This window comes from Trachypithecus francoisi, unplaced genomic scaffold (genome assembly GCF_009764315.1).
Source record: "Trachypithecus francoisi isolate TF-2019V2 unplaced genomic scaffold, Tfra_2.0 Lachesis_group4, whole genome shotgun sequence".
Classification (NCBI taxonomy): domain Eukaryota; kingdom Metazoa; phylum Chordata; class Mammalia; order Primates; family Cercopithecidae; genus Trachypithecus; species Trachypithecus francoisi.
In genome coordinates, this window is record NW_022681469.1 from 58,532,616 (window position 1) to 58,557,976 (window position 25,361).

Genomic DNA, 25,361 nt, shown 5'->3' on the forward strand with positions numbered 1-25,361 from the left:
GCAAAATTGGTTGATGTGAGCTTTGCTTCTTTCTTGGAGCCTGCCAGAGGGTAAAGCAGGGAACGTAATAGAAGTACCCTCAAACTCAATAATCAATTTCCAAGGAAATGAAAGTTAGCCATAATCACTTGACACTGTATAAAGAAAGAATTCTACAGGAAATGTAAACACAGCTAAAACCATCTGATGTTTATTGTTTTCAGAGTCTAAATGTCCTCTTTAAAACCAATATGTAAGAAGAGTCATCAGATTTTCTTTACCAAGTCTGTGATTATTTAAAACCAAATCATGAATCTACAGATTTAGAAGTATCTCTAGGAAATATAAAAATTAAGATATCATGCTTAATCTCTATATCTCCATGTGATGACATTAATTGGGAGGCTAAATTGAAGCTGTGCAAAAAAAGCAGCTTCTCTACTTCCAAAAAAGTGATTCATAATTCTAATTGTTTTTAAGTGCAAAGTGACTAAAGAGGCAAGTTTAAGCTTTAGCTTGTAAGTCCCAAAATGCATTTTCACTCTATAGAAGTGTTCATTGTTCTGATCCTTCAATGTTTGAAAGACCTTTAAAGAAGGTGATATCATTTGGATGTTTGGCCCCTCCATATTTCATCTTCAAACGTGATCTCCTCAGTGTTCAGAGTGGGGCCTCGTGGGAAGTGTTTGGGTCATGAAATTAGATCCCACTAGATCTGGTTGTTAAAAAGAGCCTGGGGCCTCCCCCCTCTCTCTCTTGCTCCCTCTCTTGCCATATGACATGCCTGTCCCCCACTCTTCACCTTATACCATGAATAAAAGCTTCCTGAGATCCTAACCAGAAGTAAATACTGGCATCATGCTCCCTATACAGTCTGCAGAGCCATGAGCCAAAATAAACCTCTTTACAAATTAGCCAGTTTCAGGTATTCCTTTATAGCAATACAAAACGACAACACGGAAGACAAGACAGATGAAGGCATCTTCTTCTTCACTGGATACCCATTCAACCAAGGATCTTTTTCCAAAATGGCTGGTTTCATCTATCTGAAAAACTGTTGAGACATGTGATAACCATGACTGATGATCTCCACAGCTGTTTTTAGGAAACACCCTCAATTAAATAGCAGTTCTTTTCTTTTTATTTCTTTCTTTCTTTTTTTTTTTTTTGAGACAGAGTCTGGCTCTGTCGCCCAGGCTGGAGTGCAGTGGCTGGATCTCAGCTCACTGCAAGCTCTGCCTCCCAGGTTCATGCCATTCTCCTGCCTCAGCCTCCTGAGTAGCTGGGACTACAGGCGCCCACCACCTCGCCCAGCTAGTTTTTTGTATTTTTTTTTTAATAGAGATGGGGTTTCACCATGTTAGCCAGGATGGTCTCGATCTCCTGACCTCGTGATCCGCCCGTCTCGGCCTCCCAAAGTGCTGGGATTACAGGCTTGAGCCACCGCACCCGGCTAAATAGCAGTTCTTAAAGTGTGGTTCTCGTAGGCCAGGAGAATCAGTTTTATCCGGGAATTTGTTGGGTATGAAAAATCTTGTGCCCTACCTGAGGCTATTGAATCTGAAACTCTGGATTGAGGCCCAACAAACTAAATTTTAACAAGCCCTTCAGGTGATTCTGATGCATGCCAATGTTTGTACACACTCCCTTAGAAGGCCTGACCTCTTACCATTGTCTCAAACTTAGGAGAGTCTAACAAAACCAGAACCTCTGGAAACATCTGGGGGGTTGCAACAAACTTTCATCAATGGCTTTTATCATGCTTAGCCCATAAAAGTTTGGAATAAATGTTTAGCCTTCTTCTGAATTATTAGATCACTAAACATCTATTGTCAATACTCATCTTCAAAAATGTTTCTTTTCATCTTTTACCAATACCTGTGTTTCACCACTTTCTGATCACCATCAATTACATAGAATGTTAAAATTCACATGTTGTATGTTTCTTATTTCGGTCCTTCAGCATCTTTATAATTGGTAACTTATTTCATTAATGACATTTAAAAATTTTTAAATACTTTTGGTCACTGTTATTAGTTAAGATTCTCCAGAGAAACAGAACCAATAGAATATATGTGTGTGTGTATTCAGACACACACACACACACACACACACACACACACACACAAAGATATATAAAGAGATTTGTTATAAGGAATTGGCTCACACAATTATGAAGGTTGAGAAGTCTCAAGATCTGCAGTCAGCAAGCTCGAGACCCAGGACAGCCAAGTACCAAGTACTTTGTCACAGTCCAAGTACCAAGACCTGAGAGCCAGGAAATCTGATGGTGTAAGTTTCATTCCAAAAGCAGGCAGGCTCCAGACACAAGAGGAACCAATGTTTCAGCTTAAGGACAAAGGCCAAAAAGAAGACCAATGTCCTAGCTCAGTGTATCCAGGCAGGGGGAGTTCCCTTTCTCTTGCAGGGAGGTCAGACATTTTTGTTCTGTTTAGAACTTCAACTGACTGGTTGAGACCCACTCACATTGGCCGGGGATCGGCGGGGGGTGGGGGGCAGTGTTTAGTGGGTGGGCAACCTGCTGATCCAAATGTTAATCTCATCGAAAAACATCCTCACAGACACATCTAGAATAATGTCTGATCAAATATCTGGACAACCCGTGGCCTGGTCAAGTTGACACATAAAATTAACCATTACAGTCATTTTTAAATTACTACTTTTATTTTCCACAGAATTGTATAAGTGTTCTAATATTTTCAATATGCTCATCACTTGGCTCTTATTGGACATGATGTAATTAATATTATGTATAAAGCAACTATAAATCAAACACACACACAGTATATGGAGGACACTAACAAATGACCCACTGGCTGAAATTAAAATAGACAATCATGATGATATAGTACACTGCTGATGTTGAGCAGTCAATGATTTTTTGCTATACAGTGTAATACAGTGTACCTTTTATATAGTAATAAAAGTTTGTAGTTGAAAGTTAATAAGGAGAGAGGCTTTTTATTTTTTTGCATAGTGCTAATTCAACTGCAAATACATAAAAATCCATCCAAATAGCAAAGCATTTTTTTTTTTTTTTTTTTACACCTGATTGTGCAGCAGAGTATTTCATTAATTGACTATTCTGGCACCAGGCTAACTGATTCTAAATCAGAAGAAAACAAGATTTCTTTGAGGTGGAAGGAATTTAAAATAATGAATAGCAAGAGCAAATACTTATGGCATGCCTATTATGCATGACATACTAGCTACATGTTAGGCCCCAAGTTTCCCAAATTAATGCTTCAAAACTAAACATTCCAAATCAGGCAGCTAAAAAAAAATGGTAAATGTATCTATTCTATACTTTAAATGATTCTATTGGACAAGTTAAATAATGTGTAATTTTTAATATTTTGTCTACCTCTTTTATTAAATCAATGTGAATAAGAAATTCTTTTTCACCTTTGTTATTTATAACTCTGGGAAAATGAGGTACACCTGCCCAATACAATGGACTAATCAAATTATTATACACAGAATTAGAAACTACAAATTAACCAAATCAGGAAAGAGATTATATGCAACTATTCAATGTTAAGGCCCAAGAGAGCATATTTTTAAAAGATCATGGACAGTTGCTAGAGTTTATGCAATGTAATTATAAGTTTAAGATCACAGAAATTGAAATGGCATGGCTATATAAAGTGTTGAATACATACATAGAAAAGAATGGAGGAAAAGGGTAAGTGATTTGGCATTCCTGAAATATAAAAAGCTCTTAGGAAGAGAAAGTAAACATGTTCAAAATGTGAATAAAGTAGGACAAAATTAGGACAAAGCTTTCTCTTTTCAATCAGATTAAACTGAAACACTATTTTCATAGGTGTCCAAATCTGGGTTAAGAAACTTCAGAACTATAGATGACCGTCAGTAAGTAAATGTGATAGAGTAGTTACATTCAGTATTGCTGGGGGTTACTGCAAAGAACCAAAGACATGCTCTTTAGTCTTTGTAACTAGTTCCAAATTGACTCCACTTCAAGGCCATAAAAAGAGCCAGGCATCTTTTCATGCCTACAAAATTGAGAATTATGTTATGGGTTGCTGTTGTTATTGTTGTTGTCATATTGTGTGTGTGTGTTTGAATGTGTCATTCTGTGTGGTTAAAAAAAGAGTAAGGTAAGAAAGTTAATGATGGAGACAGCAAGAATAAGCTAGTGCAGGCAAGCAGAGGTAAGAGGAGGAAAGGAAGGAGGGAGAGAAGACTACTGGTTTGGATTTGTACTGATAAATACATTTATTTTATCAAGATGCAGAATTTAAAAGCATCAAGGAGAAATCAGAGTCAGGCTTTGCTCCTGATTTTTTTGTTACAGATTTACACAAGACATTAAATCTGAATCTCACCTAGAAATTCCTATGTTGCTGCCCCACAGATGACATAATATAAATGAGATCTGTTTAGAAATTGTAAGGCACTAAATATGCAGGGCAAGCCATGAATCATGACCTCCGTAGGTTGTAAACAATCCTGTTTTGATAACCATCATCTTTCTTGCTTTCCAAATGGAAATGAAGTTAAATTAGAGGTGCAGAGCAAGTTAATGATGCACATGGGGACAGGATTGCAGGATGTGTCCAAAAGTCAACTAGTGTCACATGCACACTGGCCTAGTTCCTTCTTTTTTTTTTTTTTTTTTTCACTCTTGAAAGTTTTATTTCACTAACTTCAGGCCAAATTTCCACAACTGTGTTCTGGTCAATTTTCCATCCTTGCTTGGCTTCCCCAAATGCTAGTACCAAAAGATTTGTGGGGTAGGGAGAAGAGACCACTTTAAGAAGCACTGCATTTACTCATCTTCCACAAGGCAACAGAGTTGGGCATCTGATTGTTCAACAAAACAAAGCTTTAATAGCATCCAGGAGGGCAGACAGGCAAACCAGGTTGTAGACACTCTTCTATTTGTCAAAATCAGACCAGAGAAAACCTACTCCACACAGATATAATAGGTACTGATATTCATCTTTTCTTTTTCTGTTGCCGCAACACTTTTCTTCTTTTAATGATCATATCATGTAGTTTCTCAAGTCCTTCCTTTAGGCCATCTCCTATGATTGCACAGGTAGGCTGCAAATGCCAAGGAGTTGATGAGCTCAGTTCACCCATTGCTAACAATTTCTCAATTTCTGAAAGAGACAATGAGTTCCTCAAGTCTTGTTTGTTAGCAACTATAAGTACAGGGACTCCTTGATTTTCTGATATCCTAGTTATTTTGTGAAGTTCAGTTTTGGCTTCCTCCATCCTTTCGACATCAACAGAGTCCACAACAAATACAATGCCATCTGTGCATCTAGTATATGACTTATGACTTCCACAGTGGCCTTAACTTCTCCTGACCACCTACATCCCAGAAGTGAAACGTGACTGTTTTAGAATTTCCCAAGGTTACCTTAATTTTCTCAGTGTTAAATCCTTTGGTAGGTACGGTATTTACAAATTCATTGAACTGCAGCCTGTATAAGACAGTTGTCTTTCTAGCACAGTCCAAACCCAGAATAACAATGTGGAAGGATTGAAATGAAGGCAGGCTGGACAGGATAGAAGTCTGGTCTGATAGCCCATTCCCCATTTCCAGGTGCAAATAAATGTCCCAAATTGAAGTGCTTTTCTCTTCTTGCTTTAGAACTTCTCTTGGTAGCTGATTCAGCTATAAGACTGCTGACTAACCGTCCTTCCTCCTCTTCACTCAGCGTTTCTCCCAGCCGCTGGGGAGGCGCGCCGATACCTGTTCCCTGGCACCCGGGAGGCGTGGGCGACGGCGGAGGACTGGGCGCCTGGCGGGCGCCGCGCGCCAGGCTGCCCTAACGGTGCTCGCCCAGCAGCTCCACGCGACCAGTTCCTTCTTTAAACAAGAGATTATTTTACAAACCACATTGTGCCTTATGAATCAAGAATATGGCATACTATAAAACACCATTTAAAAGTTAAAAAGATATTGTTTTCACTGATTCTAAGTCACCAGTGACCTGGTAGCTCTGGGCAAGGGCAATGTCAATAGCAAAGCCATATATTCAGTAATAAGAAGTATATGCAATAGAATCAAAAATTAGAAAAGTAATATTCTCACAAAATCCATTATAAAGAATGAGGTAATTTCTCTTCTAAATGATTCTATGGTCCCAAAAGATATAACGCCATTATAGAAACACATTTAAACAAACATAAAGCTAAATGAACTCATAATATGTGGCTTCTGCTAAGGCAAGACTGTATAAAAGGAGGATAAGGAAAAAACCTCAGTGCTCAAGACAAGAACAAATAATGTTTAGATTCTCACACTGTTTTCTGGGCGATTGAGGTCTTTTCTAATTTAAGCAGCCACCTCATATTTCTGACTGCTTATTAATTTTATACACTCCAGGAATCACTTTTAACCTGAAGAACTGTTTTATTGGAAAAGCCAACTTACAAAATTAATTCTTCTCTAAAACTATGTTTTTTTAAAGTATGTATCTGTATGGCCACTGTTAATGCTAAGTGAGAATTGAAGGGAAAACCAGAGATTATTTCAGCTCAATTCAGTGTCACAGTTGATTTTAACACAGTGTATATCTGGTACATTTTTGAAAAACAGGTGTTTTGAGTTTTTTATCTTTATTTTTTATTGTTTATTTATTTCACAAAGAATTATATTATATTATGGATGAGTAACCACAACTAGTATCTTTAAAGAAACGTGGTTCTGTGATGAATGTGGATATTATACTAATGCTAGCATCAATGCATTTTAATGTTGTGTTAGTCTTTTCAGGACTACTGTAAATAATGAATATATATTTAATAGCTGCTTTCTTGCCAAATACATTGAGGCATTTTCTTACTAAACAAATAAAACATTCCCTTGATTCAAAATTTCATGCTCCATGTAGTACTCATGATAGGGGATGAAAAGGCCTGATAGGCTGTTATCCTAGCTGTTTTAAGATAATTTCCCCAAGTTTGAGTCAACATAACTCAGTTTAAAGTTTTTTTTTTAATTTCCCATTTTCCCTCATTTCATATCTCATTCCTTCCTTTCTTTTCCCTCATTTTCAGACGTTCTTTAAAAGTAGATTGACAGAAAAATGTAAGTTGAGCTTCATTACATAGGGCCTGCTTTGAACATGGCACAAAATATTATTTGCAGTTAGTAATATCAGTCATACTACTTTGTTATACTGTAGGTTTTATAATTTATCAGTTGTGTTGATCTGGCTCTACTAAGTCTCTTCATACTTTAGTATATATCAGGTTTTTATATAAAAGATCTACATATATAACATATATAAATGTATAGAAGCCTATCTTTTTTCTCTATAGTAACATAATTTAGATTTACAGATGACTTTTAAATGATATATGAAAGTACATTTTTCATGCTTTCTTTTCAGTTAAAGAAAAAATTTTAAAATGAAACATCATTTAATAAGAATGGTACTTAAAGTTTAAATGAGTCAGGCACATAGTTTTGTGAAGATTGGTCTTTTTTATCATTAAAAAATAAGCATTTATCAACCAATTACCATGTCTAAGGCATTATATGCAAGGCTTGTGTTTGATGACTGGCATTTGCAATTTCACATGATTTCTTCTGAGTTAAGGAATCTTCCCATACGAATTATTGTGGATTTACTGGGGATTCTTCTACTAGAAAATTAAAACTCTTTGGCATTTATTACATCATTTCGTCCAATCCTCTGAGTTTTTTGAATGAGAAACATGGCGTCCAGTGATATTAAATGAGTTGCCTGAAGTTAACACTTTCTGATAACCCCTTACAATCAAGCAGAAAAGCTAGTGCTCTGTATAGTACAGAGTCTGGGGGAGCTGTCAGGAGACAGGGCTCTGGTACATGGCCTCAGGGCACAGACTGACCCAAAAAGCAGAACCAAAATCTAAGTCCTAGTCATGGGCAAGTGTGGGATGCATGGAAAACTTCCAAGAAAGGGGCAAAGGAAAAATTCATATTCAAATTCAAGTACTGGAGAAGTAGAACTGATCTAGTGAAGCCTAGGGAGGCAGTACTGATCAGAGAGAGAATGCTTTTTATTGGATAGCTGGACTAAGAAGAGAATGGAGTATTGGAAAACTAATTTCAAAATCCAATGAGGTTTTCATAAATCTCACCTTTTATTTGTCTTTTAAAATTTTTATTGGCAATTTTACATAGCCTACTACTCTGTCCCTCTTGAAATATTCTCTGTTTTCTAGAATATTCCTGCCTTCAATACTTATGCCCATGGTACCACTCACACATGAAAAGGCCTCACCATCCTTTAACCAGTCAACATATTGCCTGCTCTCCACTCAAAGTGATCTTCCCCTTTATCCCCAGCGTTTTTATTACTTGTATAACTCATTTGGGAAGGGATTCTACTCAGTAGGGTGGTAAGCTTTGCTCAGGATAAACTTAGTTTATTCCTGTTGTTCTGATGTAATTATTAGTCAACCCCCTTCCTTCTGTAATGGTTTGGATAATAAATTATATGGTCACTTAATTCCTTTAGTATTTATTCTTTATCTCCTAACATAACCTATATCTTTCACATTAGACCATAGCTGCATGTAGTAGATGCTTGATCATTTTGCCTGTTGATTCCTTGAGTGATGAGATACCACAGTCCTTATCAATATAAAGTCCTACCAATCACAGGACAGCTTTAATAATTACAGTATTTATTTAGACTCATTATGTGAATTTTAACCATGTTGTCCAAATGACTACAGAAATAAGGATAAAATTGCAGGGGTATTTGCGTTGTCTCTTGTTTTATTTTTGGAATTTATCATTCTGAAATATAGAGAACATTGCAAAAAATAAAAAGGAAGCAACATCATTCCACTTTCAAAAAAGATCCCTCTCCTCACCAAATTACTTATTCCAAGTGAACAATTTCTCTGACCTAATGATATAACTGCTGAACTTTCTAGCTAATTTCTATCATGAATGCCATTTCATTCATTCATTCCTGCTTAACTCCTAAACAAAGACAATTTAGACTAACAGTGAGACATTAAGTGTGTCTACTTTGCCCTCATTCTGCCCTCACCCATGAAATTCTGTGAAATTCTACTTTTCAAGTTGCAGCTCAGATGTCACCTCCTTTGTGCACCCTTTCCTTTCACTCTTTTCTCCTCCTTTCCCTTCTCTGAGAGAGCAAGGCATCCCTACATCTGTGTTCTTACAGCACCTTGTATATATTGATATTACAGCACTTATCACATTGTACCGTAATTGTTTACATGCCTATCTGCCCCATTAGACTGATCTCCTAGGAGTCAGAAACCAAATCTTTTTCATTTGTCAATTCCCAGCTTCTAGCCAAATGTCCCAATGCCTACAACATATCATGGTTTTAGCAAATATTTGTTAGATAAATGAATCAGTGATTCAAACACTTTAAAAAGTTATCAAAATGTTAACTAATGTTCTGTATATAAAAGACATTACTATCCTAAATGAGCACAGCTCCAACCTAACAGTGACATTTGTACTGTTTATAAAGTTTGTATTAAAGAGACTTTCAAATACAGAAAGTGTTCGTGATCACAGAGTCATTCTGATGAAGTGATGGGCAAATGACTTCCAAAGAGAAAATGCTCTTCTAGAATTTACACGTAGAAAAGACAGGTAGGAGGAAGCACCTGCAGTAGTGTGTAATAATGTAATGGAACCGTTATCATCTAGGAGGCAATACCAATGGAGGGAAACTGATCAGAGATGAGGTGCTTTCATTTTTAACAACATATAAGGAAATTGTGCCCTAGATTAGGGCCTTGATGTGCCAGTTCTCTCTACATTTTGCCCACCACAGAAGCAATCAACAAAGCAAACAATGAAGTCAGCATGGTCAGCTTTGTTCAGCAACCAGTGAGAAAATCAGTCCAACAGGTGATTAGACATTAATAAAACCAAATCAAAAGCAAACAGTTGCATTTAGGTCTTTTTTACCTATCTTTACATTTTATCCAAATAGAGACATAAAATGAAAAAAACTAGATACGTATATTTGATTGCAATTTTTAACCATAAGTTATCTCAGTCCTCTCTTGATGACTATGCCACATATAGCCTCTGAAAAATAATGACGTGCTTACAATTCCCCAGGTCCTTTCAATAGAGAGGAATAACTCAAGAAACATTAAGATGGATTAATGTTTATGTGCATAATCTCCTACGTATATATAATCTCTGTAATATTATTTGGGTATATATATCATGTATTGAAATGGAGTATAATGAGTTATCATTATATTATTTCCCACTAATTGAATACTAGGGTTCCTTAGGGGAAGTACCTAGTAAATGTGGTTACCCTCAAGAACAAAGTGTGCTCTCTTAGGTCTAGGGTTTGTAAAAGTGGAAAGTAGGGAGCAATAAAGGAACAGGATTGAGAAAGAGAGGATATATTTTACAAAATCCTAGCTGGCCTTTTAGAGTTCATGTAACAGAACTAGAAGGAATCATTTGAGACCACCTTCTTATCCACTTCCTGCTTCTAGACAGGATTATACTCACAACATTTCCAGTATGAAGGGTAATCCTGTTCTTAATATCCTCTGAAGGAGATTTAAACACTTTCATTTGTAACCTATACTGAGTTTTGACAACATTCATAATCAAATCATTCTTTGTAGAGCTGACCTAAATCCCTCTTAACCCAGTAGGAATTCATTTCCTATCTGTGCTCCGTAGAGGAGTAAGCTTATCACCTTCTTCCATATAGCCTTTCAGACACTTGGTTAATAAGTCTTGGGTCTGGAAAAGGCCTGAGAGGGCTGGGATAAGCACTAAGCTCAATGGATCTTGATGGAAGCTCATGCTTAGAGGGTGGTCCTAAAAGTGACTCTTAATTCTCAGGGTCTTACACTGACAAGCCATGGCTAAGGGAGGGTGATATTGTAGGATCATCTCATTGGAGGTACTACTGGCATCCTGGACAGACATGTTCTTTGTTGGTGGGATTATCCTGCTCATTGCAGGACATTTAAAATGCCTGCCTTCACCACCAGACTCCCCTCACAACACTCTTCAGACATTGCAGCAACCAGCAATACATTCTCCTTATCCACATTTCCAAGTGCCTCATTATGGGGTGAAACTGACCCTGTTTGAGACCCATGGGTCGATAACCCCTAGATGTACACTTATCAATTAGGCCAGAATCAATCAGTTTGTATACGTGGAAGGGAGAAGTCAATACTTTTCTTTGGTACATTTCAAATAGACTTATACTCTCTCTCATATTCCTGGTCTGTTATAAACCCAAAGAATAAATTTATAATAGCAACAACTGTTACTAATTATCTATTACTCAGTAGATTCTCTGTCATTTTTATATATTGTATTATACAACCATATTTTGATAAAAACTAATATATGCATTTTAAATATGAAGAAAATGAGGATCAAAGAGACCAACTACCCTGTTTGAAGTCCCCCAGATGAGAACCGATAGAACCAAATTTACATCTTTCCACTTCCAAAGCCCTTACTCTTTTCAGAACATCAATCTGTAATATATGCTGCCATATACTTTTTGTAATATATGCTGCCAATCTGTAATATATGCTGCCATGTATTTTTCTAGGTGGGTGCCATGCACAGGAAGGAGACCTGGGGAGAAGGTAACAGTATGCGTTAAGTGAAGTCACAAACATGAGGAAGGTTACTCAGAGACTTGACAGAGTAAGGAGAGAAGGCAGTCAGTGTCACAACCCTAGAGAAATAGCAGAGAGACTCGAGTCAGGGAAAGAAGGAGAGGAAGAATTTTCATAAATGTATTTCTCATAAAAACCTGAGACATTAATTTAGAAACTTCAGAATCACAACTTTTATATGACAACTTAATTACACTAACATCTTACTGCTGTGGCGAAGATGTGCAAAAGAATTGTCTTTAGGGCAAAGACAAAAATGCAATGACCAAGTAAATGTTTTTCTTTTTTTGAAATCTGTAATCCTATAATTTTTTTTAACTTTAAGAAATAGGAATTTTAATTCCCAACACAGAATTAAAATATTAATTCTAAAGTGTAGGTAGGACAGATTCTAGTTTTAGTCTCTATTTCTATCTTCCAATAAATAAATATTTTGTTTCAGGAAATAAAATTTTGGAGTCAAGATATACACAAAACTGTTCGATATTTTAGGTACATAAACATGGAATGCTTAAACTTCCCCTTGGGAATACAATTTTCAATTTTCTTTATTGATGAACTCTTTTTTAAATTATATTTTAAGTTCTGGGATACATGTGCGGGACGTGCAGGTTTGTTACATAGGTACACATGTGCCATGGTGGTTTGCTGCACCCATCAACCCATTATCTACATTAGGTATTTTTCCTAATGCTAGCTCTCCCTTAGTCGCCTACCCCCCGACAGGCCCCAGTGTGTGATGTTCCCCTCCCCGTGCCCATGTGTTCTCATTGTTCAACTCCCACTTGTGAGTGAGAACATGCGGTGTTTGGTTTACTGTTCCTGTGTTAGTTTGCTGAGAATGATGGTTTCCGGCTTCATCCATGTCCCTGCAAAGGACATGAATTCATCCTTTTTTTTTGTGGCTGCATAGTATTCCACGGTGTATATGTGCCACATTTTCTTTTCCCAGTCTATCATTGATGGGCATTTAGGTTGGTTCTAAGTCTTTGCTATTGTGAACAGTGCCTTAATAAACATACATGTGCATGTATCTTTATAGTAGTGGAAGACACTGTGGCAATTCCTCAAGGATCTAGAACCAGAAATACCATTTGACCCAGGAATCCCATTACTGGGTATATACCCAAAGGATTATAAATCACTGTACTGTTGATGAACTCTTAAGAGTATCTTTTTCTTTTCTTTATGGGTATTAAAACAAAAGGAAGATGATAAAAACAATCCAGATTTTCAAAATTTAAAACTCTTTTGCTTTATTGTGTGTTAATTATTCTTTTCAACCACCTCAAATCTTTTGTGGCTCTGTATAAGAACAATAAGAAGTAGATTATTGCTAAATTTTGAGAGAATCTAACTTGTAATAAATCCAGAAGTGAATTATGGAAGAAAATATGGACAGGTACTACTGACAAATTTGGCTAGACAAGGACCCATGGAAAATGCAATGGTGATAAAGGTGGTTGTGAGGAACCTAGAATCTGAGTCCTGAAGTGTTTATAATGAGGAGGGCCATTGAATTTTTGTGAGTAGAGCAGTGACTCTTGTTGTCTTATCCATCGTAAAGGCAATACCAATCAGGAGGACTTATTTAGAGGCTATTGCAATAGCACTACAAGATGATATTAGGGTGGAAAGAGCTAATAGAAACAGAAGAATGAACAGAGGGTTTGCATACATATCAGGAGACTTGGTACCATAGAAGGCAAAGAAAGGCAGCCTATGAAGAAAGATACCAAGGGTAGAGTATGACCAAATAAGAAGTGGCAGAGGAAAAGTTATTGGATTTACTGATTAGGGGGTCACTGATGAGTTTTGAGAAAGTTTGTAAGGGCTTCTGGAAGATGGAGTTAGAAAAGGGATACAATTTTCATCATTGTCCAGCAATCCTGGTTTCCTAATCCTGCTTTAATGAATTTAGTGTTGATTCTATGTCCTGAAATCTTCAAGTATAGACTATTCTACAAGTAAATGTTCCCTCATCTTTCCACATTCTTTCCTTATTCCACATCCCAGGCACTGCAGTTATTCTCAGTTCTTGGACTATTATAATTCCATATTCAGTCCCTAATCATAAGATCACTCATTTTTTTTTTCACATGAGCCTATTGCTCTGCAGTGTCTCTGTTGGGGCTGTTACTGAATACTAATGTTTCTGTCTCTTTGGTGGAGAACAGTACACTGTAACTTGAAAAGTAGTAAAACAGCTGATAAAATATCAGTTTTTGCCTGGCTCTTGTATTGACAAGAACACATTTAAGATCTTTGTGTTAAAGTTACAGGTAATTTTAACTGTTTAATAAGATTAATGGGGCTTCTCCCAGTGATACAACAGAAGGGGCAGCGTGCAGAGCTCTGAACCCTCTAATCACGTAAGGTTGTTTTTCATAGCCTTCATGCCAGATGCTCTTTCTGGACTGGCTAAGCTCACTATAGTATGTACATAATAAGGATCCATTATGTCATCCTCAAAATACTAAACATTGTCCAAAAAAAGAGCCTAAACATAACTGTGTATTATCCTCATTATCAATAGATTCTCCAAACAGATTTCATCTTATAAACTAGGCCTTGTATTTTTTTTAAAAGCACATTAATTACTGTAAGCTTTCTAGGAAAGTATCAAAGAAGAGAATACTTAGTGACTTTCAGGTTTGCTGTTTGGAGCTAGGGATCACAGCCTATGATCCCCCAATTAACACTCACTTGGAATGGATAAGCTTCAAATGACAAACAGTGACTACTTTGGGTCACTTTCCTTTGTATGACTGGGTGGGAAGCATGTCTTTGATCTCTAACACAGATCCAACTGCAGAACCTAAATAAGGGCTCTTTGGGAGCCACTGGTTTTCAGAGTTTCACGTTAATTGTCTAGATCTATAAAAGAAACACTTACGGATATAATGTGTTTCTTGGTTGAAAGATAAAATTCACATTACCCTGAAGTTTCTGGTTGATATCTACTTCTGTATTATTAAAAGAGGTGAGTGGATAGCTGAGGAATGGAATGAAAATAAAATGGAAATGTATGAATAAGAGTCAACTTTTCAGTTGCTTCTGGGAAAAAAAAAGTGTTTTTTTCTCCCTAAAACTTTAAAGATGTAGCTGTGATATTCTCTGCATAACTAATATTCAGTATCTATGTTCCACACATATGCAAAATTATTCAGAAATTCTACATTGGCCAAAGAAATTTCAGAACGATGGCAAATAATGCATATGAAAGCAGGCAGGTAATTAGTACAAACAAAAGCCATTACTATAATATTGTATTTTTAACATACAGAGGAGCCTGTGGTAACAATACAGCCATGATTTATATTAACAGGCTTTCTCATACTACATTTATGAGGCTGCATATAGCAGGACTGATTTAACACATAAAGTATTTTATTTGTGGGCTGGATGTCCCATCTCAGCCTTAAATGTTTTTGTCAAAGAAGTTTTCACAATGGTGTCTCTTGACACCTGCTTTTAATCCTCCTCCTGCCCGATTTTCTTTCCTCGTGGATTTAGAAAAAATTGTAAAAGCTTTTCTAATGTTGAACCTCACATCATTTATTCCTGGCAGAGTTTAAAGCTGTCACCCCAAGAGCTGCCCTTTTTGTTAATGAGAATAATTGATTTCTGTCCCAGTAATATATTTCATTGTGTATTTTGGATCATTCTCAAGCGTCCCCTAAGTTCTTTTTCTTTTCCTTCTGGCTCAACATATCAAGTTAGGTTCACCTTTTCTGACAAACCCTGTTTTCTAAGAATTTTATCACTTTTGTTTTTCTGCACTCCAATTTGTCACTGTCCTTTTTTTTTTTTTTTAAACAGCCCCACATGAGTAAAATCCTCTAGAGATTATTTTAGCAGCAGCTAGAGAAGTACAAGAACATACTTTTTAAGTTCATTTCCAGTTTTTCTGCTTAAACAATCAACAAAAAAGCACACGTGGTTTGTTCTACATTGGTATGTAAGGAGGGGAACCTCTCGCCTCCTTACACACCCATCACCAGGGCAGGGCTACCTTTCAATCAGCTCTTCTTCATTAATATCAGTAGGGGAAACCGTCTGTGTAATTTGTGTCCCTATATTAGCCGGACAGAGGGAAACCATGCAGTTACATGTGTTTTCATCACAGGCTTCTCCCCATCCTAAGTTATAGCTGTTAGTTTCCCAAAGGAGGAAAATTAAAAAAAAAAAAAAAAAAAGGAACAGATGAATTTTATAGATGGAATTATATCTGAAGGCCAGCTGTATTTACATCTCTTTAGCCATCATAATGTGATCCGAGGCTATGACGTTCAAAATATTGTTCAGCAGAGTGCACATTTCTGAAAAAGAGCAGATTTAGCTATCTTCATGTGACAGCCTACAGGAGGGCTATAATAAAAAAAGTTAGTTTTATTCTGTGTAAGTCTGGAAGAAGGAAGACACAGAAAGCAAGCACATACTAACTCAGCAAAGGGAAACCCTTTCTAACAACCAGAGGTGACTAAAAGTGAAACATTCCCCTTCAGAGGTGCTAAGTTCTGATACCAGCCGCATTCAAGCAGGGGTGAATGAGTTTCATTATTGAGAGATGTAAGTAAAAGTTTTACATTATACTGGAGACTAGGCTAAATCACTGGTTTCCAAAAGTCGGTACTCAGTCCAGCTGCACTGCATTAGAGCTTAGTTAAAAAATAAATACTGAATCCTCCCCTTCAAGGACTGACTCATACCTTTGTAGGTGAGACTAGGGAAACTGGCATTGAACACACCCCTGGTGAATCCCTGAACACAGTCAGGTTTTCTTCTCACTCCTAAGCAGAGATGACTCCTGAGACCCCTAGCTGACCCAAAGCTTTTACTGTTATCGATTATACTATCAGGGGTATATAAATGCTATATACCACATGACTCACCCCTGCTTTAATTCATGTGTCAGCTCTTTGGGTCTCAGAGTCCCCTTGTTAAGGAGCTAAATGTAGTCACATAGAGATAAACTGTAGCTTAAAATACATGTGTGAAATGTTGTTACAGGATTCGCAATGTCCTAATGAAAATGTTAATTCCTAAGAATTAGAAATGCTAGGCATAATTTTTAAACATGTAGAGCATGGAACGTACAGAAACAACAGATACTCAGTTTAGCAGAGACGAGAACATACCTGCATAATTTCCTATAGTACCTTGTCCAATGTGTAGTACAGAAATGTTGTCCAATAAATGTATAATGAATGGTGTTAATAATTTAACTTAAAAGGTTGCCATGACATCCAATTTTTCTGGATAACTGAAGGGAAAACTGAACTTTTAAAGTGCAAAATGAGCTTATAGACTGGACGTGGTGGCTCACGCCTGTAATCCCAGCACTTTAAGAGGCCGAGGCAGGTGGATCATTTAAGGTAAGGAGTTCGAGACCATCCTGGTCAAAATGGTGAAACCCCTTCTCTACTAAAAATACAAAAATTAGCTGGGCAGTATTGGTGCACACCTGTAGTCCCAGCTACCTGGGAGGCTGAGGCAGGAGAATCACTTGAGCCTGGGAAGTGGAATTTACAGTGAGCTGAGATTGGGCCACTGCACTCCAGTCTGGGCGAGAGAGTGAGACCCTGTTTAAAAAAAAGAAAAGAGAAGAAAAAAAGCAAACAGAAAAACTTATATTCACATAGCAAAATTAGCGTGGGGCTAACAAAAATAATGTGTTCATCACGTTTAGCATATTAAAGAGTGTGTAGCTTTGAAAAAACCCCATGTTTATTTAACCTCTTGATTTGTGTTCAGCCTCATTTTATAAAGGCTTTGTGGTAGCTATACTAAATTACCCAATGTAATGATAAAATGAGCTATCACCTATTTTTTAGCCTTTCACCAGAAGGTCAAGGTCATTTAAATTTATATTACTGGTCTCCCACTTAGCCTTTAGCTGAAGTTGTCTGGCTCACTATGATAAATGAAAGGACCAACCAATTATTTTCTTCCCACCAAAAACAGATTCAAGTTCTTATTAAATATTATGTTTCAGTATGTTTAGTTCCGGCAGGCTTAACAATTGGTTTGTTTTTTATGAAGACAAAAAAATGTGGTCCTAGATTAAATTTCTGAAATAGTACAAGGCTTTTAAAAGAAAAAAAGGAACACACATTAGACGAAGGGACCACAGATTTTTGACCTTTTATCTCTACTGAAAGGATCATTTAAATTCACTTAATTCTTGTGGTTCACAGAAGTATAAGAATGTACAATGAAAAGCATGAACACTTTTATCAGTGCGAAGTGGAAAGGAACATGAAGAATAAGCATTGACTCCTTTGAAGTGAAAGGTGAAGTAACACATCCTATCCCCAACATGGCTAAGAAGAAGTGTGAATAGAAATAAATGCTGATACAAAATTTGCAAAGATCTTCTGCTTCACAATTTTTATAACGTTAAGATACAACTAACAAATGTGTCTCAAAGAAAGATAAAATAGAAAGAAAGAAAGAATTATCTCAATAGTTTACTGTGATGGATCCCTGTTCCCATAATAGGCTTAGGGTTTGTCAATAGAAGTCTATGAAAATATAATAGTCCAGGGAAGTTAAAACTAGTTTTCAGTTCTCTCTTTCTTTAAATAGAAGATATCAAAGTTGCACACACTGTCAACTGGAGTTTTGTATCTAGAAATATCTTTGGAATTAAGCCAATATTCTTTCACTTTGGTCTTTCACAATACAAAGTAGTGTTAACCATAATTTATGGAATTAGAGATTGAAGTTGAAATATGACATTAAAGTGTGAGAAATTTTAAAATTTACATATTACATTTTAGTAAATGTTTAAAATTATCTATCCTATTACAGAGTTTGAACACTCTAGTTCATAGATTATAGCCACGGTACAACCCAATAATTCTAAGATATATGTTGAAAATTCTGTAATCTCAAAACTCAATATATTACTTTTAGAACAAAGAGCATTTATCATAATTATTCCATATTCTATAAGCTGATATTATCAGGAAAAAAACATTCTTTTAAATTTTCAAATCAAGGTGCAATTTAAATAAAATGCTCCAATTTTGATTTGTTTTTCAAATACATACATCTATGTAACCTCCAGTCTAATCCATCACCTCAAATGCTCCATACTCTTTGCAGTTTTCTATCTCTCCCACATGACCCTCGGGCAACTACTAATCTGCTTTCTGTCACTATAGATTAGTTTTGCCTGTTCTAAGATTTCATATAAATGAAACTACACAATGTGTATCTATTTTGAATCTGGCTTTTCTTTTGCTAAGCTTAAATGTTTTGTTAAAATTTATCCATGCTGTTATATGCATCAGTAATTTATTCCCTTTTATTAAGTAGTATTTCATTGTAATAAGATATCACAATTTACATGTTCACTCAGTTGTTGTATTTGTGTTGTTTCCAGTTTGGGGCTGTTACGATTACAGCTGTCATGAACATTCCTATGTAAGTCTTATTGGTAGTATTTCTTTTGGTTAAACCGATTATGCAATTTTAACTACATGTTTATCTTTCCAATAATTGAAAAGCCATGAATGTGGTATACGGAATTCTCATGCAAGTATCATAATAGGATATGAAATCATGTTTTGCAAGAGTTATTAAATATGAACTTTTCCTCTATCAAAACCTTTCATTTGGCTTTAGATCTTCTTTCTTCGAAAAAAAATCCCAAATGTTTAAAGAATTTGAACGTACATTTTGTAATTTTTGTTTTCCTATCTTGTAATTATTGACAAATTTCTATACAATTTTAATATACATTAAAATAATAGAATTAATTCAAAGATACACTTAGTAAATGTGCTAACCACCCTGCTCACAATGTGGTGAACTTGAGGCAGGAGTGAATCTTACAGGTAAATCACAGAGCAGCATATGAGTTTCTATAACACCACGTATAAATTTCACAACAAGTAAGGCTGACAGTTTTGCTAAATTCCCATTCCTCTCTGATCGCTCCTCCCTGCCTATCTCTTGACGTCTTAACATTCCTTACTAAGTGCAAGCTCTATGTGTGGCTTGATTCCTGTTTTATTCCCGGAGTTTATTGTAGGGCCTGGCATGCAGTGGACATCTTATGAATATTTGTAAGATAATGAATGAATGAGGTTGAATAGACCAATTACTGGAAAAATGGAAAATAACAGGGTGCTTAGATGAATTAAAACAGGCTCCCTGAAGTGGGTGAGAACCTTCATCCTGATTTTAAAGAGAATGAAATCTAATCGCTGGTACAGAACAGATTGGTGTATGATATTGTATAAAAAGGAATGTACAAAAGTCATATTCTAGGAACTGGAAGAAGTTTAGCTTGACCAAAAGAGCAGATTCAAAGTGCAAAACTAGAGAAATTGAGTTGAAAAATTAAAAATCAGTGGCAGGCAAAACCATGGAGACCATAAAAAAATCAGCTGTTGCCAGGGGTTAACAGGGAAGGGGAGATCAATCAACAAAGCACACAGAATTTTTAGGGAAGTGAAACTATCCTGTATGATACTATAATGGTGGATACATGTCATTATACATTTGTCCAATCTCACAGAATGTACAATACCGGGAGTGAACCCTACTGTTAATATGGACTTTGAGTGATAATGATGTGTCAGTAAAGGCTTATCGATTGTAACCAGTTACTACTCTGGTGGGCATGTTGATAATGGGAAAGGTTATGCATGCGTAGGGGCAGGAGAAAGTCTCTGTATCTTCCTCTCAATTTTGCTGTAAACCTAAAACTGCTCTAAAAAAAAAGTCTTTAAAAAAATCAGTGGGGATTGGAGAAGCATTCGAAGAACTGAAAGCTAAAGATTTGTATTAAAAGCAATATAAGTAAGCAGGTTTTTACACAGATGGGTATCATGCTGAAAACGATCTTTGAAGAAGAAACATTAATATTTAATCATGTTTGTAAATAAACATACGAATGAAACTATGAGTGTGAACCTGTAGACTGCAGGTCATAAAAGAAGAGGCTGAGTGGCATTTATACTGCAGAAAGCAGGCAGGTTTTGAGCCCTGGTATCCATAGCTTCCCTCTAGACGGTGGTGTGTGATGCCTTAGGGAGCATCCTCAGGCTGCCACTGAGACACTTCACAGCAATACAGTGTCGATTAAATTGGACACTAGTAAAGCATAGGTTAGTGGTCTGGAAAGAAACAGTCTGTTCATTCAATAAACCTGCTCTTGTTTCATTTTAAGTCTTTAGGATTCGATTAAGTGTTAAGAGCTGCAAAGGGAGAAGTCAGGGTTCTGATTAGACACTAACCAGGTCATTAATTTTCCATATTTACATATAATGTTCCTCACACTACAAAGCTAGTTTCCGAAAGCTATGAAAATCATAAAGTATTTAAGTGTCACATTGTGTCTCTTCAGTTTATCCTCTGTGATCAAATAAATCCGGAACAAAAAAATGCATGCTCTAATCACTGAATTAAATAGTACACGTATGAAGTGTGTGGCTGCATTGTCTAAATAATTAACCACTACTCAATGATTATGCTAACTAGTGCATACTGGAGTGGATAAGATTAATGAAGCCTTTGGTTACAATTTAAAAGCCTCCCTATCAATGGTTTCTTTCACTGAATTAAAGAAAAAGGATTTTGCAATTTTTACTTAGTCTTGTATTGGAAACATCTGGATCATATCCAATATACATGCTCAGAGGCCTCGTCAGAGATCAGTATCTAGTGAGCAAGATGTACAGTGAAAATCTGAAAGGATGAAAAACGAAGTGCACCAGGGAGGCAGCATGCTACGGTAGACAAGTGCCTGTCTAGACACCTAGAAAGCGGATTGTTTATCCCATCTTTGCCACTTGCTGGTTTTGAAAGTTAGGCAAAGTCTTTTAATCTCCATCGGTCTGTTTCCTTGTCTGAAAAGGATGGAGAATAATGCCCATCACATAGTGCTTTGTGTAAAGCACATAATATAGTGCTGGGGATAAATGAGGTGCTCAATTAGCATTTACTATTAGTATTGGTGGCAGCTGTAGCATTATAACTTCTGTTTTTTTCCTCTACTCTCCTTGAACCAAAATACGTAGTGGAACTTACAGTATTCTTGTTTAAAATATTCTTATGACATGTGCAATCTATTAACATGTTTCTGCATTATGGGTCAAGCAGAATCAAAAAGTTTCAGAGCAAGAGAAAATCAATTAAAACATTTTTATTTACTATTGGCATCACAAAGGAGAAATTTTTCTTCCCATCTACAGATATTTTCAACTCCCCACTATTTGCTTCTTGCTAAATACAAACATTCAGAGGCTTTGGAAAGAATCATGGCAAGGTATAACTCTTCTTCGGGTAGATGAGATTGATGCCTTCTGCCTTTGGATTGTTTCCCCAAATAACCAGCCAGGAGGCTACAACAGTTGCTTACTCAATCCCCACATGAGCTGATCTCACCCATCCTTAAGGCGATTCTTTTTCCAGCTTATATTAGTAGTTCAAATGGTTTCCCTGGATCATTGCATTTCCTTCTATCTTTTCAAGGAGTTGGGTGCTGCTCACACCCACTGCTGGCTCCACGGTAAAATTGTCTGCTTTGTATTTCTTTCACTTTGGATATCCTTAGAAAAGTGTCTGCTGCCATGATTTTGCTGGTCAGGATCAAAGCTGCCATAGTTCCAAGCACAAATGTTTATTGAAAGGAAAGATCGAGCCCAGTGAAAAGAGCTTTGGAACCAGACAGATTTAAGGTCAGATCCTTGTTCTACAATATAGAAGCTGTGTGACCATTGATAATTTCCTCAGCATGGGAAACTCGGAGCCTCAGTTTCCCATGCTCAAATAACCATTTTGCAGGGTTGTCAGGAGGAATAACTAAAATAACAAATCCAAAGTACCTAGCATAAGACTATTTTTCTTCCTGTCCCCATAGGTCCAGGTCTCCCTAAAAATCATTCTGTTTTTGTTAGCAAAGTTATAAAGTTCTTTTCACCCAAATTACACACCTACACATATGTACAATCACGAAAAGGTAAGTAATGCTAAAGTTTTAATCTTTTAAACCAGGTGGAATCCTACATTAGCATTGCTCTCATTAGTTCTTCTGTCTCTCATTTAAAGTGGTCCTAGAATTAAGGACTTTCTTTCTCTCTCATTAAGGAACACAGTCTAAAACCTTTCTCAAATGATGAATCAGATAAACTGAGTTAGCAGTACACACATACACTCTCATACACAGCGACTCTGAGTTCTCCTAGTCTCCAAGCTCAACTAGGAGTGCCCACAACTTAAAAAGTTTCATCTCCTAACAGTACATTTCAATAAAAAAGACTCCTTCCATAATAGTGGAGGCAACATAATACAGTGTAAACGTTGAGACAGCCGCACCTTGATTTAAATCCCAGATTTGTCATTTACTAACTATGCAACTTTGAGACATAGCTTATAAAGGCTAATACCGCTTTCTCCATGTGTTAAAAGGTAGTAATATCTACCTGTTATTGCAGTTAAGTCAGGACTTTATACAACATTTAATACAGTGCCTGGCATATAGGAAGTGCTCAATAACCATAGGTATCTATCATTACTTGTTGGTGTTTTCTGGTAATCAGTACTAGGAATACTGGTTTCCTTAAAAAGTCTCCTGGTCCGGGCACGGTAGCTCATGCCTGTAATCCCAGCACTTTGGGAGGCCAGGGCCAACAGATTATGAGGTCAGGAGATCGAGATCATCCTGGCTAACATGGTGAAACCCCGTCTCTATTAAAAATACGAAAAATTAGCTGGGGGTGGTGGTGGGCACCTATAGTCCCAGCTACTTGGGAGGCTGAGGCAGGAGAATTGCTTGAACCCGGGAGGTGTGGGTTGTAGAGAGTTGAGATCACACCACTGCACTCCAGCCTGGGTGACAGAGCGAGACTCTGTCTCAAAAAAATATAAAATAAAATAAAATAAAATAAATAGTGTCCTGAATTGTTCACAAATACACATAGAACACATACACAAATAATCTTAGCCTGTCTTCCCCATGCATTTTCTAAGCCTGAACAAGCACTGACAGTCACTAATGCTTCCAACGTGCACTTATTTTAAACTGAAATCTTCCTCCTTGCTCTGTATCTGATGTCAAACAGAGCGAGTGTATTCCTCCTTTCACAGAGAAGCATTTCAAATATCCGGTGGCAGCCTTCATATACCCCTAAGTCTTTCCTCCAGGGTAAAGAGTCTCAGTTCTTTCAATGTGCTCATATTTTGGGGTTTCTAGACATTTCCCCACTGGTCATCCTTCTGGGGAAGAGTGACTGAATCTCAGCAGAGTTTAATTTCTAACTTTTTAGGGAAACACTAACTTGGTATTTAAAAAAGACAAACAAAAAAAAACATATGGTCATCTAAGAAAAGGAGGATTTAGTGGGGGAAAAAAATCCCACCATGCTAATAATACACCATCTTTTATTATAGGAATGGTTTGACAATTTTTTAGAGCTAAGAAGCAAGAGCATTTGAAGCCCAGGCTTGTGTCCGCTGCTCCATCAGGAGGCTTCCAAAAACAAGATTTCTGATACTCTCTTATCCTAGTTTTTAAATGACTTTTCTGTCTTCTCATTGTATACCACATATTTCTTTTCTTGTCTTCTTTTTTAAGCATAACAGTGTTTTGCTCTGTTGCCCAGGCTGAAATGCAGTGGCCTTATCATAGCTCACTGCAGTCCTGAACTCTTGGGCTCAAGTGATTCTCCCACTTCAGCCTCCTGAGTAGCTGGGACAACAGGCAGGCACCACCATGCCTGGATAATCTTTTCATTTCTGTTTTTGTAGAAACAGAGTCTTGCCGCCTTGCCCAGGCTGGTTTCGAATTCCTGGCCTCAAGAGATCCTCCTGCCTCAGCTTCCCAAAGTGTTGGGATTACAGGTATGAACTACTGCATCGAGTCTCATTTCTTTTTTGATACGACATAATCACTCAATTTTTGCAAGTTAATTTTCTAAGCAAGACAACTTCTTAAAAGCAAATTTAAACTCAACTGAATTAATGTTGTTCGTCTTACCTACTCTGGAAATGATTAAATGTAGCCTAACCCTCCTACTGTGGCAAAATTGAATATCCTTGGCTGTACTATAAGGAGTACATTAATCCTAAATTACTATTGCTTTATATACCTAGAGTTATATACTTGAATTAATCAGTTGGTATGTGCCACAGTTGCTTTTTTTCTTCATCCACAGATGAAGGACAAAAGTGTTAGTTTGCACAACTTAAGTGATACAAATCTTTCATCAGTTTTCCTGAGGCTTTCTCATTGTTGTACACATTTTAGCAAAACGTAAAAGGCTTCTCTTGTTCCAAGCACTTGTGATTACTATGCAAACTGATGAAAAAAACAAAAAAGATTGTCAGTTTTCTGATAAATAGACTAATCAACAGAATTTAAGAGTACTTTTCGGCCGGGCGCGGTGGCTCAAGCCTGTAATCCCAGCACTTTGGGAGGCCGAGATGGGCGAATCACGAGGTCAGGAGATCGAGACCATCCTGGCTAACACGGTGAAACCCCGTCTCTACTAAAAAATACAAAAAACTAGCCGGGCGACGTGGCGGGCGCCTGTAGTCCCAGCTACTCGGGAGGCTGAGGCAGGAGAATGGCGTGAACCCGGGAGGCGGAGCTTGCAGTGAGCTGAGATCCGGCCACTGCACTCCAGCCTGGGCGGCAGAGCGAGACTCCATCTCAAAAAAAAAAAAAAAAGTACTTTTCAGGTCCACTTTAACAGGCAAAC

The 25,361-nt window shown here is 37.0% G+C and overlaps 2 protein-coding genes across 5 annotated transcripts in view; both read right to left on the minus strand.

Annotated features, from left to right (window-relative positions):
- The window catches only part of MAGI2 (membrane associated guanylate kinase, WW and PDZ domain containing 2), a 1,467,283-nt gene that overhangs the window by 680,405 nt on the left and 761,517 nt on the right, over positions 1–25,361 (minus strand). The window lies entirely within an intron of this gene.
- LOC117073705 (ADP-ribosylation factor-like protein 4A) lies at positions 4,649–5,827 on the minus strand. Its single transcript, XM_033194953.1, is given in 3 exon segments — positions 4,649–5,307; positions 5,309–5,658; positions 5,729–5,827. Coding segments are annotated over 2 exon segments (609 nt in total). The 5' UTR covers positions 5,573–5,658; positions 5,729–5,827; the 3' UTR covers positions 4,649–4,962.